This window comes from Phyllostomus hastatus, unplaced genomic scaffold, assembly GCF_019186645.2.
Source record: "Phyllostomus hastatus isolate PE091 unplaced genomic scaffold, TTU_PhHast_1.1 phas_contig_148, whole genome shotgun sequence".
NCBI lineage: Eukaryota > Metazoa > Chordata > Mammalia > Chiroptera > Phyllostomidae > Phyllostomus > Phyllostomus hastatus.
Genome location: NW_025333607.1, coordinates 13,174,531 through 13,187,236, shown reverse-complemented (window position 1 = coordinate 13,187,236; position 12,706 = coordinate 13,174,531). Strand labels below are relative to the sequence as shown.

Here is a 12,706-nt window from a genome sequence, read left to right as displayed (position 1 = left end):
CGGGGCGGGGGGTCAGGGTCGGGGGGAGAGGAGGGGCGGAGGAGGGAGAGGAGGAGGGGGAGAAGGAGGATCCGGGCCCTTTCCCCCCCCCCTCCCGGAGGCAGCTCGGGGTGCGCGGCCCGGGGGTCGCAGCGGGGCGGCTGCGGGGGCGCGGGGCCCGCCGCTGGGCTGAGCCCCGGCGGTGGCGGCGGCGGCGGCGACGGGCGGCAGCGGAGGCAGCTGCCGCCTCTGTGCTCGGGTCCGCTCCGCTCCGCTCCCTGGTGTGTTGATTCTTCCCCCAGCTGCTGCCTAATGGAGTCCAGGCGCTCGCGTCACAGGAAATGCCTATACTGCCCTCCTCACTCACTTCCGGTGGCAGGTATGGAACCTATAGGGGGCCTGTCACCCGGCACGTGCGCGGGGGGCCGGCCGGACCGTGAGGGGCGGGGTGCCCGCGGGCCGGCGGGGCCCGACCCGACCCCGACCCGACCCGCCGGGGAGCGGGGCCCGGCCTCCGCCGGCGCCCGGCGGGGCCGCCTCGGCCAGGAGTAAGTCTGTCCCCGCCCTCGGAGGCCGGCGGCGGGCCGCAGGGCCGCGTTCGGGGCGCGAGTGTGTGCGTGACGACCGCGTGTGCCCTGCGGGTGTCAGGCGCGCGGAGGGACGGCGCGTCGCCCGGCCCCGGCTGGGGGGCGGGGGGCGCGCGGGGGGCGCGGACCGGCCCGCACTCCGGGGCGCCGCCGAGGGTAGGCCCTGTCCCCGCACTCCGCGGCGGCCGGGACTAAGACCGGGACCCCCGCCCCCCCCCCTCCGTGCGGCGTGGAAAACCCCGGGGTCCCGCGGCCGGGTGCCGCGCGCGCGGGCGGCCCGGGGCCACCCCGGGAGGTTTGACAGGCGCGGAGGAGAACCCGTGCGCCACTCCGGAAGCGGAGGGGACCTGTCACAGCCGCACCTGGCGGGGACGGGCAGCCGCGGGCGGCGCGCGGGTGTGCGGCGGGGGCAGGGCCGGGGCGGGGGTCGCGCTCGGCCGGCGCGGAGCCCCCTCCTCCGGTCCAGCTGCCGCCTGAGTCACCGCCCCGTTTAGGCGGCAGGAACGCGGAGCCGGCACTTGCCTCCCAGACGGGCTTCCTGCGGAGAGTGCAGCCTCCACTCGGGCTCGGGGCTTGAAGCTCGGGGTGAAATGGGAGGCTTGTGGGTCACCGTGACTTACCTGTTCCCGGGGATGTAAAACGGTGCTGAATCGTGACCGTGGGTGAATGGCCTGCTCGGCGGGACCCCAAACAACTATTACACGAGTGCGGTCGGTAGTATACACGCCTGATATGTGCAAACGTTTTCTCAGAAATCGAAAAAACAAATCTTTCTCCCAAATGGTTCCCCTGTCGAAAAGCTAGAGACTCAACTAAGGCATCTTAGATCCATGGGTTTCACGGAATTAGTAACTCAGAGTAACTTTGTGAGGCCCCGGGAGACAGCCCTTTTTAATAGAAAAATCATTTTAAAAAATGATGCTTATGAGAAATGAGTCAAGAATCTGAGCTCTGTGGATTCTCAGACCGGAAGGAGGGACAGGAAGGCCAGCGCAGGGTCCCACGGAGATTTAGCTCTGTGGTTCTCAGCTCTTACATCGCTGCCAGGTGGCCGTGTCCTTGCAAGGTGACACGTTCGGTGTGCTATTCACCTGGGAGAGACCCGGCTACCTAGCTAAGGTTCATAGGCCCCATCACTGTGTCGGGCAGAGCCTGAATTATTAGTTAACACCTTCAGAGATCCTGTTTGTATGTTAACTTTACACAGCTTATTAATTTTATTGTTATTGTTGATATGAAACTTAATTTTGGCAAAAAAATCATTTTTTATGATTTTTGATTTATGGCGTAATGATTTATGGGGTCCATAGTCTACAGCTTTTATCGAGCAAGCAATCAGTGAGTGGTAGCTACAGGCAAGGCTCGCACTTCATGAAAAGGGTAAAAAGAAAAAGAAAGGGGACAAAGTTGCTGTCGACACTCCACAGGGTTAGCCCAGCCTTCCTGTGTTTTATGTGCCCGAGGCTGACTTCACTAGAATTCTGCATTTATGAAGTCCCCGAGCTCTCTGACCGCACCCTCCACTGTCTCCCCACCCTTCTGATTGCAGTCAATGGGACCTCCTCGGGAGAGCCTTTCCTGACTTCCAGCCTCCCAGTCCTGACTGTCGTGAGTATCATCTGTGTCGGCCTCCAGCTTTGAAGGCTGCTTGTAATTTGTTTTTTAACTTGCTAAGACTCCCTTCATCAAGTCATCAGAGAGGAGCTTATTTTAGACCTTTGTCCCCTTGATTTACCTTCTCCCTTTCCACCGTCTTCCTGGAAAAGACTGAGCTGGATTTGGGGGAAGAGGTTGATGTTGTCTTTGAGGAAAGATAAGTGGACATGTATACTTAGGACATTTTCAAAAAAAGTTTGAAAAACACTCATCTAGGACAGTCCTGGCTGACAGAAACTCAAGAAATAGTTGTCAGGGCACTCCCTGGCTGGTGTGACTCACTGGATTGAACGCTGGCCTGGGAACCAAAGGGTGACAGGTTCGATTCCCAGTCAGGGCCCATGCCTGGGTTGTGGGCCATGTCGCCAGTAGGGGGCGCTCAAGAGGCAACCACACATTGATGTTTCTCTCCCTCTCTTTCTCCTTCCCTTCCCCTCTCTCTAAAAAAAAAACAAACAAAAGAAAGAACAAAATAGGTGTTAGGTATCTAAATGACAAATCACTAGTACTGTCCAAGGCAGTGTCTTAATTGTAAAAATTGAGCTACAAGTTTCTTTAAAAAGCTGAGATACATGGTGTTTATGCTAAAATATAAACCAAATTTCCACAGATGCCTTCTGTAAAACTAGTAGAGACTATTATTCTTATGTCAAGGTTTAAGTTTGGTATCTTAACCTGGTACTCAGCAACATTAATTTTATTCAATTTATTAACGTTCTGTGAGGAAGAGGTAGTTTTCAGGATTTCAGGCATCCGTGGGGAGGGATATATTTATATTCACTTCTCTAGCTTCATTCCTAGCTTTTCTTTGTCTGGAGTTCTAGAACTGGTGTGCCAGACTTGTTGGACATGGGTGGGCTTGGGAGAACTCGGGAAGAGCACAGTTCCTGGAGCTGGAACACTCAGCCAGTTGGCCTTGGGCGGGTCATTTAACTTGGCTGCTCCACAGTCATGTCACCTTTGAAGTGGGCGCAGTGAGTGACACTGGCCTACTTGCCTCGTAGAACTGATGTGTGAGTCAACTGATGTAACAGGTATTTGGAAAAAGACTGTGTTGAAAGGTTGTGAAATAAAATTTAAATCCTCCATCATTTCCAAAAGGAGTTGAGGCCACCGAGTGCAAAGACGGGAGAAGGCTTTACTGTTACTAATATTCCTGAGCCGTGCACTGTGTAGCCCCTTTTGGACCCCACTCTGCCACCCAGCCACTCTGCCACCCACCTGTGCGTGTTGGTGTCTTCCGTGGGCCGGCGTTCCCAGCAGCTGCGTGATAGAGTGAAGGGCGTGGTCGCCTGGCCATCTGGCCTGCTGTCCCACGCCCAGCTCTGCAGCGCTTGCTTCTCTGCCCCTTCTACAAGCATCCCGTTCGTGCCCTGGATGTTCGGTACGTGCTGGAAGTCGGCTGGGGTGGCCCCGGGTGGGCCCGAGTGCAGAGGCAGGGCTCCTGCGTTGTCACACACGCCTTTACACCCAGAAGGGAACAGGTAGAAAGAGTCAGCTCTGTCAGCAGAAAAGGGTCCTTTGCTCAGTAGCTCCCTCAAGCCGTTCCTGAGACCCACAGGGTGGAAGTCACAGTGTCTCAGGAAATTTTCCGGAGGGGCTCAAGTGAACCAAGGAGGCTGGATTATTCTCTCACTGCACCGCTGGGTGGGCCGCTTGGAGCAGCTTGCATGCGCCACCCTGACTTTCGTGGGGGGTCACACTGAAAAACAAAAACCAAACACGTGTTCACGCTAAGCTGCGTGTGCAGTGATGATACTCTCTGAAGAACTGTGTGTGAGAGCAAGCAGAATGTGGTAGTCACGTGTACGGATATGGAATAGTGTGGAGTCAAGTAAAAAAGCATGTAACAGATGTGCATAATGTGATTCATTTTGGTAAAAAAATGAATATGTGTGCATACATTTTTTCCCTTGTAGGACAGAAAAGCACACACAGTGGTTAACCTTTGGCTGGAAAGACTGGGGTGGCGAGGAGGGAGGTTCTCATTTTTCCTGTTTGCTCCTCCCCTTCAGTGTTGCGTTTCCTGGCTATATGTAAGCTTTGACTGTGACGACATGTTATTTGAATTCTGCTTTCTTTTTTTGTATTAATAAATGTTATATTTTTAAAGCACTTACATTTTTAAAACTACATCCTAGAACCATCAAACGTATTCATGAGAATTTAATCGTAATAAAAACATGCCAGATAAAGCGGTGCTGTGCATATTTAATAGGCACTAAAAATATTTGTTTTTTAAAAAAAATCTCCTTTCCATTGCCCGCACCGCCTGTGTTCTCAGATGGCTAACTCTGCAGAGACACACCCCCGCCTCTCATTTGGTTAAATTCATCTGGGGGATAAAGGGCAAAAGACATTCCTATTTATTAACTTTGAGAAGTAGATGAATAATTGATAGCCCCTGGAGCCCCGGCAGAGCAGACAACTGGCCCTTGGGGCTGCCTCCCCCGCTCCCAGTTTCATACACGCTGCCCGCGCCCTCCTGGCACCATCATAGCCATTGAAAATGAGGGTGAAACACAAGTATGATTGTTAACAACAAACAGGTTCTGACTGTTATGAGAAAGTGAGTTTTCTGCATATGTATGCGCAGCCCGTATGGAAGAAATGGCCTAATGGCTGAAGTGTTAAAAATTAAAAATTTGAAAGAGTACAGTAGATAATTATTCATAAAATTAAAAAAAAACACTTGAAAAGATCTCTGGGTTTCTTTATTTTTATTCTAAAATTGTGCTCTTTACTAAATAATATTAAATGTATATGCACATATGAAACATTGTAATAGCTGAAATGTTATGAGTGCCAGTTATCGACAGCAAAAGAACAGAACAGTCGCGCTCAGCTTCTTTCCGCGGCTGGCGGGGCCGTGCTTGGCTGAACCAGGACCGGCGGGCTTCCGAGACTCCCCGTTTCCTCTGCTGGGAGTAGGGCTGCCGCCTCCCCACGCGAGCAGCCTCTCTGAGTGCCCGTCTGCACCAGGAGGATGTATGGCTAGTCTCCCGCTCCACGTCTGATCCTTATCCCAGACTACCTTGGTCGCTGTCCCTAAGTTACTGACAAACACAACGGGCATGGATAGGAATAGATGTGCTTGTACCGCACGTCTACTGGCCGCAGAGTTTCGACAGCGCTGCTCCTCTCGTCTTGTTTCCAAGTGTCCGCCCTTCCCGTTCTCAGCCTTCCTTCCCAGCCGCGGCGCATGCCCACGGCAGGTCCCTGGCGATAATAAAGTAACACTATGAGCTACCGCTGACCAGGCGTTGTTTTCAGTGCTTTCTGCAGACTGCACTAGTTAACTTTCTCGTCAGCCTGGTGACGTGCATGCGACTGGGACCCCCGAGTTCCTGGGCTGGCGAGGAACTGGAGCACAGAAAACTCGAGGGCCCAGAGCTGGCACGTGGAGAGCTGTGTGCTCACCCTGGACACTGCACTGCTTCTCAGAGACGGCTGATATTGGTCGGAAAAGCCCCCGTTGCTTAAATTGCTAGGGGTCAAAAGAAGGAAGGGAAGCAAGTCCTGTAAGTTAATGTTTGAACTTTGCCTTTTTTGTGTCAGTGAAACCTGGGGCCTCACCTTTGAAGCTCTCCTCGTTTCATCAGCCTAATTAGTAGCAGATAAGTGAGCCCAAGAGGGAAAGTAAAAGGTTTTTCTTCCTCTGAAAGCTACCACAGGGAGTGCCTGAGAGCTCCTTATCAGAGATACAGTTCATTTCTCCAAGAAGCCCTTGCTGAGATGCTGCGTTCCGCCTAAAAGGGATAGCGCACTAAGCTGGATGTAGCCTGGAGATCACAGGTTACGCCTTGAGCTGGTGAAGGAGCGCCGTAAGAAATGGCTGACTTTTCTCTCCCTGTGAGCAAGGAGAGCTCCAGGCCTGGAGGGCTTCCTGGGTGACGTTTTAAGTCAGGAGGCCCCAGCCGGGTTATTTTTACAACGCCCTGAATCTGTCTCAGGAGGGTTTCTGTACGGTGTAAGCCTACACTAGTGCAGGACCCCAGAGTAAGAAAGAGGCAGACTTGACTTGTGGAGGAATTCATACCTGACGATTCCAGCAGGAGCTCCAGCCCAGCCAGCTGGCCGGGGCAGCCCCCGGTGACTGTGGTGGCGCTAGATAGGGACGAGGTGAGGAGGGTCCGGTCAGGAAGGCCACAGGGGCTTCTGTTCCAAGTCTGCTCTTTCGTGGTTGCCTCTCACACCGCCCCCCGCCCCCACCCCGGAGACCCGACCCACAACCCAGGCATGTGCCCTGACTGGGAATCGAACCAGCAACCCCCTGGCTCACAGGCTAGCGCCCAATCCGCTGAGCCACACCAGCCAGGGCCCTCATAATCTCTTTGAACAGTTGGCTTGTGTGAAGCAAGATCCAAACAAGGTCTACACATTCCATTTGGTTGATGTTATTTCTAAAGTCTCTCTCTTTTTTAGGAAACACTTTTATTAAAGTATGCTATATAGAGAGGAGCGTACACATCCTTAAGTGTACGACACAGCGAATTTTCTCCTGCAAAACTGCCTCCCTTGTGATGAACTAGAATATTACCAGGACCCCAGTAGTACCTTATTGTAGTTTCAATTTGCATTTCCCTGATGACTGATGATGTTGAGCCCTTTCAGATGTATTTTGGGGGCCATTTGGATATTCCTTTTTAATGAAGTGCCTTTTCAAGTCTTTTGCTCCCCACCCTTTTAAAGTCGTGTTTCCTTTTTCCTATCGATCTGCGGACTTCGCCGTGCATTCTGGGTATGAGTCCTGTGTTAGATAGATCTACTGCAAATCTCTTCTCCCACCGTGTGGTTTGCTCTCACTCTCTTAATGGTGTCTTGATGAGCAGAAGTTCTTAATGAAATCCACTTCATCAATTGTTCCCTTTACGGATTGTGCTTTTTGTGGCCTACTTTAGAAGTCATTGCCTGTCCTCAAGGGCATGAAGATATTCTCCTTACTTAGTCTCTGGAAGTTTCAAGGTTTTGCCTTTCCAAGTGATGTCTGCACTCCTAGAATCTAATTTAGTGGGGTTTTTTGGTGACCGTTGTGAGAGGGGGGCTAAGGGTCATTTGTTTTTCCAGGTGGCTGTCCCGATAACCCAGAACCCCTTTGAAACGACCCGCAGCGGTGTCGTCACCAGAAGTTAGAGGGCTGCACATGCGTGAATCTGTTTCTAAACTCTCCGTTCCACTTGGGTTCCTTTGTGCTTCAGCGGGCAAAAGGTGGTGCTAATACCGAGCTGGCTTGGTTGCTGCAGTTGTATAGGTTTTGCCGTCTGGTAGTGTAAGTCCTTCGACTCTGTTTTTCTTCCTCAAGATCATCTTGACTGTTCTTGTCCCTTTGCATTTTATAGGAAAAAATAGAATCATCTTGTCAATTTCCACACAGAAAGTGCTGAGACTTTGACTGGGATTGAATACAATCCATAGACTTTGGGGAGAACAAGTGGACGTATCGCAGTGAACCTTTGTGTCCAGGAATGTGGCGGACCTCTCCATGGACACAGGCCCCTCATTTTTCCTGGTGATGCTTGTTGGTTTTTCTGGGAGGCCTTATAGCCCCTTTATTAGATTCTGTGTACTGGGTGTTGCTGATGCTAATGTAAATGGTATCATGTTCTGAAATTTTATTTTCTTCTCACCATCTTAATGTTGAGACTTGACAGGTACTTCATCATCAAAGATCAAAGTTCCTGTGAGAACTGTCCTTCAGTCGTGAATGGGGCATGTTCTTACAGCTTGTACTTGCTTTCCACTCACACGTTGGTTAACACTGCAGCCGGCCCTTCATCCTTTCAAAGGGTCGGGTGTAAACTGTCCCTCCGGGCTCTAGACCTTCCCCAGCGCCTCCGGGGGCGGTGCTGGTGGGGTCGCAGCCTGCATTTGCTGAGTGCTTGCTCTGTGCTCCGCACTATTCTAAGTACGTGATAAATTTTAACGCATTTAATCATCACAGCTTATGAGGTGGGTTAGATACTATTCTTACTTAACAAGGGCAGCAACCAAGGCCCAGAGAGGCTAGATTACTTGCCCCAGGTCGCACAGCTCACAGATGGCACATTCAGGATTCAGCCCCAAGCTGGCTGGCACTGGAGCCCATGCTCTTATCATTTTGTAGCCACTTAGGTGGTAGCAGCAGATGGGGGCTGGAGTAGGAGAAAAGAAAGAAACTGGGGAGACCCACAGGGCGTCTGGCCAGATAGGCAGCTGTGTGCTTGCTTTGGAGCACCTGTGGGACGCCCTTGTAGACTGAGAACTATCTCAGGGTTGGGGTGCAGGCTGCTTTGGAGGGGTCTGGGGTCTGAATGAGCAGTTAAGGTCAAGTGAAGAGAAGCATGGGTAAGGTGATCAGAATTTGCTCTTTCGATCAGATTTACAGGCTGAAGAACTGTTACATCGATTTGTTTTTCAATTTTAACACCTTAAAACTTCCTTGGAGTATATGGAATCATGACTTCTGGTCTGTTCTTTCTCCGAGGTGACAGGCACATCTATATTTAGACCAATAGTCATGCTGCTGTGGCGATGGATCAGTGTGTGCCTCCAAAAATGGCTGTGCATTGAAATGATAGCCCGTGCGCCTTCTGAATGGAGAGATCCCCCACGTTGCAGACCTGATGCTCGCGTGTCAGAGGGACTTGGGCCCAAGTGTCCTTACTCAGCAGGCGGACCGCCGTTTGGGCCAGGACTGCAGACAGCCACTCGGGCCAGTGTCCATGGGCTCATGGGAGCAGGCAGACCGAGACCAAGTGGACTTAGGGCTTCACGGCCTAAACCACGAGAACCGCCAATTCTGATAACAAAAGCCACACCCTGGTATTATCTTTAAGCCCCTCCTTTCTCTCACCGCCTGTATTTTGTGTGTCACTGTGCTCTACAGATTCTGCCCTTTTTAATGCTTCTAAATTGTCTCCTCATTCTCCACTGCCACCAATACTTGGGATCCTCGGCATCTTTTCCACTTGGATTGGACAACAGCTTCCTGGGGGCTTTGTTCTTCTCTCTGATTGGCTGCCTTCACTGACGCCAAGGCTGCCTTTCTAAAACATAAAGTCATCCTGTCATGTTCCTACTTAACACGATCTTAATAGCTCCCACTGCTCGGGGGAGTAAAACCCAGTGTCTGGAGGCTGGTCCAGGAGGCTCCCTAACTGCTGGCCCGTGCCTCTTCCAGTCCTCAGCCCCCTCCCCCCCTCCCTCCCCTGTGGCTCTCGGGCCCACGGTCTGTTCTCTGGCCCGAGGTCTGTTCTTGGGCTCAGCACGTTTGTGGTGATGGTTCTCAGCAGCACGCCTCCGCTGCCACCCTGATTCTCACCTTTGCCCTTTGGCCAGCTCTTACCGTTCCGTAGAGAATGTGCTCACACTCATCTTGGACAGAGGGCTTGGGGCACTCCTAGAAGGTTTTTCTCCTTCTGCACTGTGCCGCAGGAATGTCTGTCTGCTTTGGTAGACTGTGGCGTCCTCGAAGGAGGCTCTTAGTCCTTACTGTTCCCCGGGGGCCCCATAGGCACGTCACAGCATTTGCCAAATGCGTTCTTCCGTTCATCCAACCATCCGTCTACTCCTGCAACTAACATTATATTTGCCACGTTCAAGGCACTGTTCTAGCTGCTGGAAATATGCAGCAAACAAGACACTAGATTCTTGTTGTCATTGCTCTTGTCTACCAGTGGGAGAAGGTGGGCAATAAGAGAAGAAAGAAACAGGAACTCATTCGGTGGTGGGAATGTCAGGCCAAAGACTGAAGTAGCGTCAGGCGACCCAGAATGTAGGAGAAACTTTCGTTGGATGGCCAGAGAGGTCCCTGTGAGGAGCTGGCGTCTGAGGGGCTACTCTCGTGAAGGTGTCCCAGGCAGAAGGGTGGGTTTACAGGCCCCTGCTGGGCAGCTCCCTTGGTTAGAGCATCGTCCCGATCCGGCGCAATGGTGGCAGGTTTGATCCCCGGCCAAGGCTCATGCGAGAATCAACCAGTGAGTGCATGAATGGGTGGAACCACAACTCGGTGTTTCTTTCCCTCCGTCCGTCCGTCTAAAATCAACAAGTCAGTGCAGACAAAAAGAGGAAGGGATGACGGAAGCCTCGGGGTAAGACCCAGCTGATTGAGAACAAGCCCTGGCTACCCGAAGCCAGGGCACAGGGGAGAACACGCCTCTGAGAGAGACCGGACCGAGCGAGAGGTCGCGGCTGGCCGTGGAGTCAAAGGCAGCTCACCCTTTGACACGTCCTGGATACTCACTGGCAGCTGCCAATGCAAAATAAAAAGGCCCCGCGGCTCACAAGCGAGGCACGAAAGCACACAGGCACGGAGGTGCTGAACACCCCTCCCACGTCACCGGGGGCCGAGGGGCCGTGTCAGGATGCGCCGCGGGGAGAAGCCGCCTGCAGCAGCGCGCTCGGCTCCCTGTGCCGGGCCCTCGGTCTGCCCAAGCCACACAGTCTCCGCCACAAGAATGTGCAGACTTCGACTTGCCCTGAAATGTGCCTATTTTTAACCTTCACAGCGGGGGAAAAGCCTTTAATTTACCCATCTTTCATCATTTTTCCACCAAATATTTTTTATTCCCTTCCTGTGGCCCCTGGCGGGGGCGGGGGTTGGTGGTGGGGACGGTGTTACATCTGAAACGCGGCGTGTGCCTTTGTGTTGGCACAGGGCGAGCTGTGTGCCCGTGAACACACGTGGGCCGCGGCCGGGGTTACGTAACGAGAGCTGCTCTGAGTACAGTTGGCTCACACAGAAGGCCACGATGTGGCAACCCCAGGTCTGGCTGCAGAGAGGCCGAGCTTGAGCTCGCACAGCAAGAGTCGCGGCTCGGGGCAGCCTGCCGGCCAGCTCTGCTTTCTGACTCAAAGTGTCCCCTTGAAACTCGTGTCCAAAGAGCCCAAGAGAGTTCTGTTTCCTAGAGGGACGATTCCTGCCGTAGTCAGGATATATACAGGAGAGACACAGATTTTGTTTTCTGCGGTGGGCGGGTGGCTCTCACAGCGAGATCGGGCCTGGTGAAAGTGATTGTACTCTTGAGCTGACATCAGCCAGCCGGCTTGGCCACCCCAAGGCCGTGCCTGGACAGTGTGACGAACCCTGCTATGGCACAGTTTTTGTTGTTTTCCTTTTAGTGTTTCTGGTTATGCTTGTGGGGTCCGACCATCTAAAAAGCTTATTTAACTATGCAGTATAATAATTTAGGATTAAAAGGAATCTGGCACGTCCTAACTTTTCAGACCAGGTGACTGAGGCCCAGTGGTGGAGGATTCATGTCAGAACCAGGTCTGAAGTTCCTGGGTTCCCGACTTCTGGGTTAGTTACTCTACGCCCAGTCGTGCTGCCACTAGCCACTGAAGGGAGGCAGCAAACTGGCGAGCTGATGACATTTTTTTAAAGCTAATAAATAGTTCATATATAAATATGGGGAAATGATACAGAGGAGTGTGAATCTCTGGTTTCTTCAGAAAGACTTGGGTCCACACTTTTACAAGACTAGCTTGGTGCTAACAGTGGCTCCTACTTCTTATAGGGGTTATGGCTCTCCAGTTCACCACAGTCTCTACTACTCCCTATTGCCTCCCAAACACTGAGGTTGACTGTCAGCTTGCCATTGGTGCTCACACTTGTGCAGTTGTATTTCTGAGAGTAGAATTAAGAGTAAAGTAAGCTAAAAAGCCAAGTGTTTCAGGGCCAGAAGAACACAGCTCAAGATGGTAATAGGAAACAAATCTATGTGGTAGCTGAAAGGCATTGGAAGTTGCAGCTCTTGTCATAAACTCTGATACCATAATCAGAAGAACTTTGGCCCTGGCTGGTGTGGCCTCAGTGGATTGAGTGCTGGCCTGCAGACCAAAGGGTTGCTGGTTTGATTCCCAGTCAGGGCACGTGCCTGGGTTGTGGGCCAGGTCCCCCGTTGGGGGTGTGTGAGAGGAAACCACACATCATTGTTTCTCTCCCTCTCTCTGAAACTAAATAAATAAAATCTTTTTTTTTTTAAAGAAGAACTTGGATACATCCACCGTGAGGCTGTGTTATGGCATTGACATGAATTGAAAGAAGACTGTCATACCGTGGAGCAGAGAAGGAAGTGGGACAAAGGGAGGACATGGGGCCTTTTTCTCCCTTTGCCCCATATATAGCTATTAAAAGTGGGATCTGTTTGTTTAGACACTGAGCTTGTCCCAAGGATCGTGCATTAAGAACTCTTCGTATCGACACTCGGCAGGATTACTCGGAACCGTTCTGTTGCATTCTGGGTGTCGTCATAGCAGCAGAGCAGAACTGAGGTTCCTTGGCCATTGGCTAAACCAACAGTGAAGTTGCTGAAAGGAAATGTACTATATTCTTCTAGGAAATAAGTTGCAAATAAGCAACACCCCAAAGGTACGACACTTGTGGCTGCTTAAATTAAAGATGCCACGCTTATCTGCCCAGCATTGTGAACAGTACTACTTACGAGCTCATTTCTATTTGTGATTTTTTTGCTGGTCTTTGCTTCTAGCTGCCCAACTACTAT

General features: G+C 51.9%; 1 protein-coding gene across 6 annotated transcripts in view; it reads left to right on the top strand.

Moving 5' to 3' along the window:
- Window positions 1–4: 4 nt before the first annotated feature.
- The window catches only part of CNIH3 (cornichon family AMPA receptor auxiliary protein 3), a 154,259-nt gene continuing 141,557 nt past the window's right edge, over window positions 5–12,706 (top strand). For 5 of the 6 annotated variants that reach the window (XR_006783279.1, XR_006783278.1, XR_006783273.1 and 2 more), the window contains exons 1-2: window positions 366–527; window positions 2,116–2,174. Coding sequence is in view for 1 of the 6 variants with exons in the window: in XM_045817691.1 (XP_045673647.1) it covers window positions 292–358; window positions 2,116–2,174 (126 nt within the window). In the remaining 5 variants the exon portion in view is untranslated. The other variant, XM_045817691.1, reaches the window with a different exon arrangement.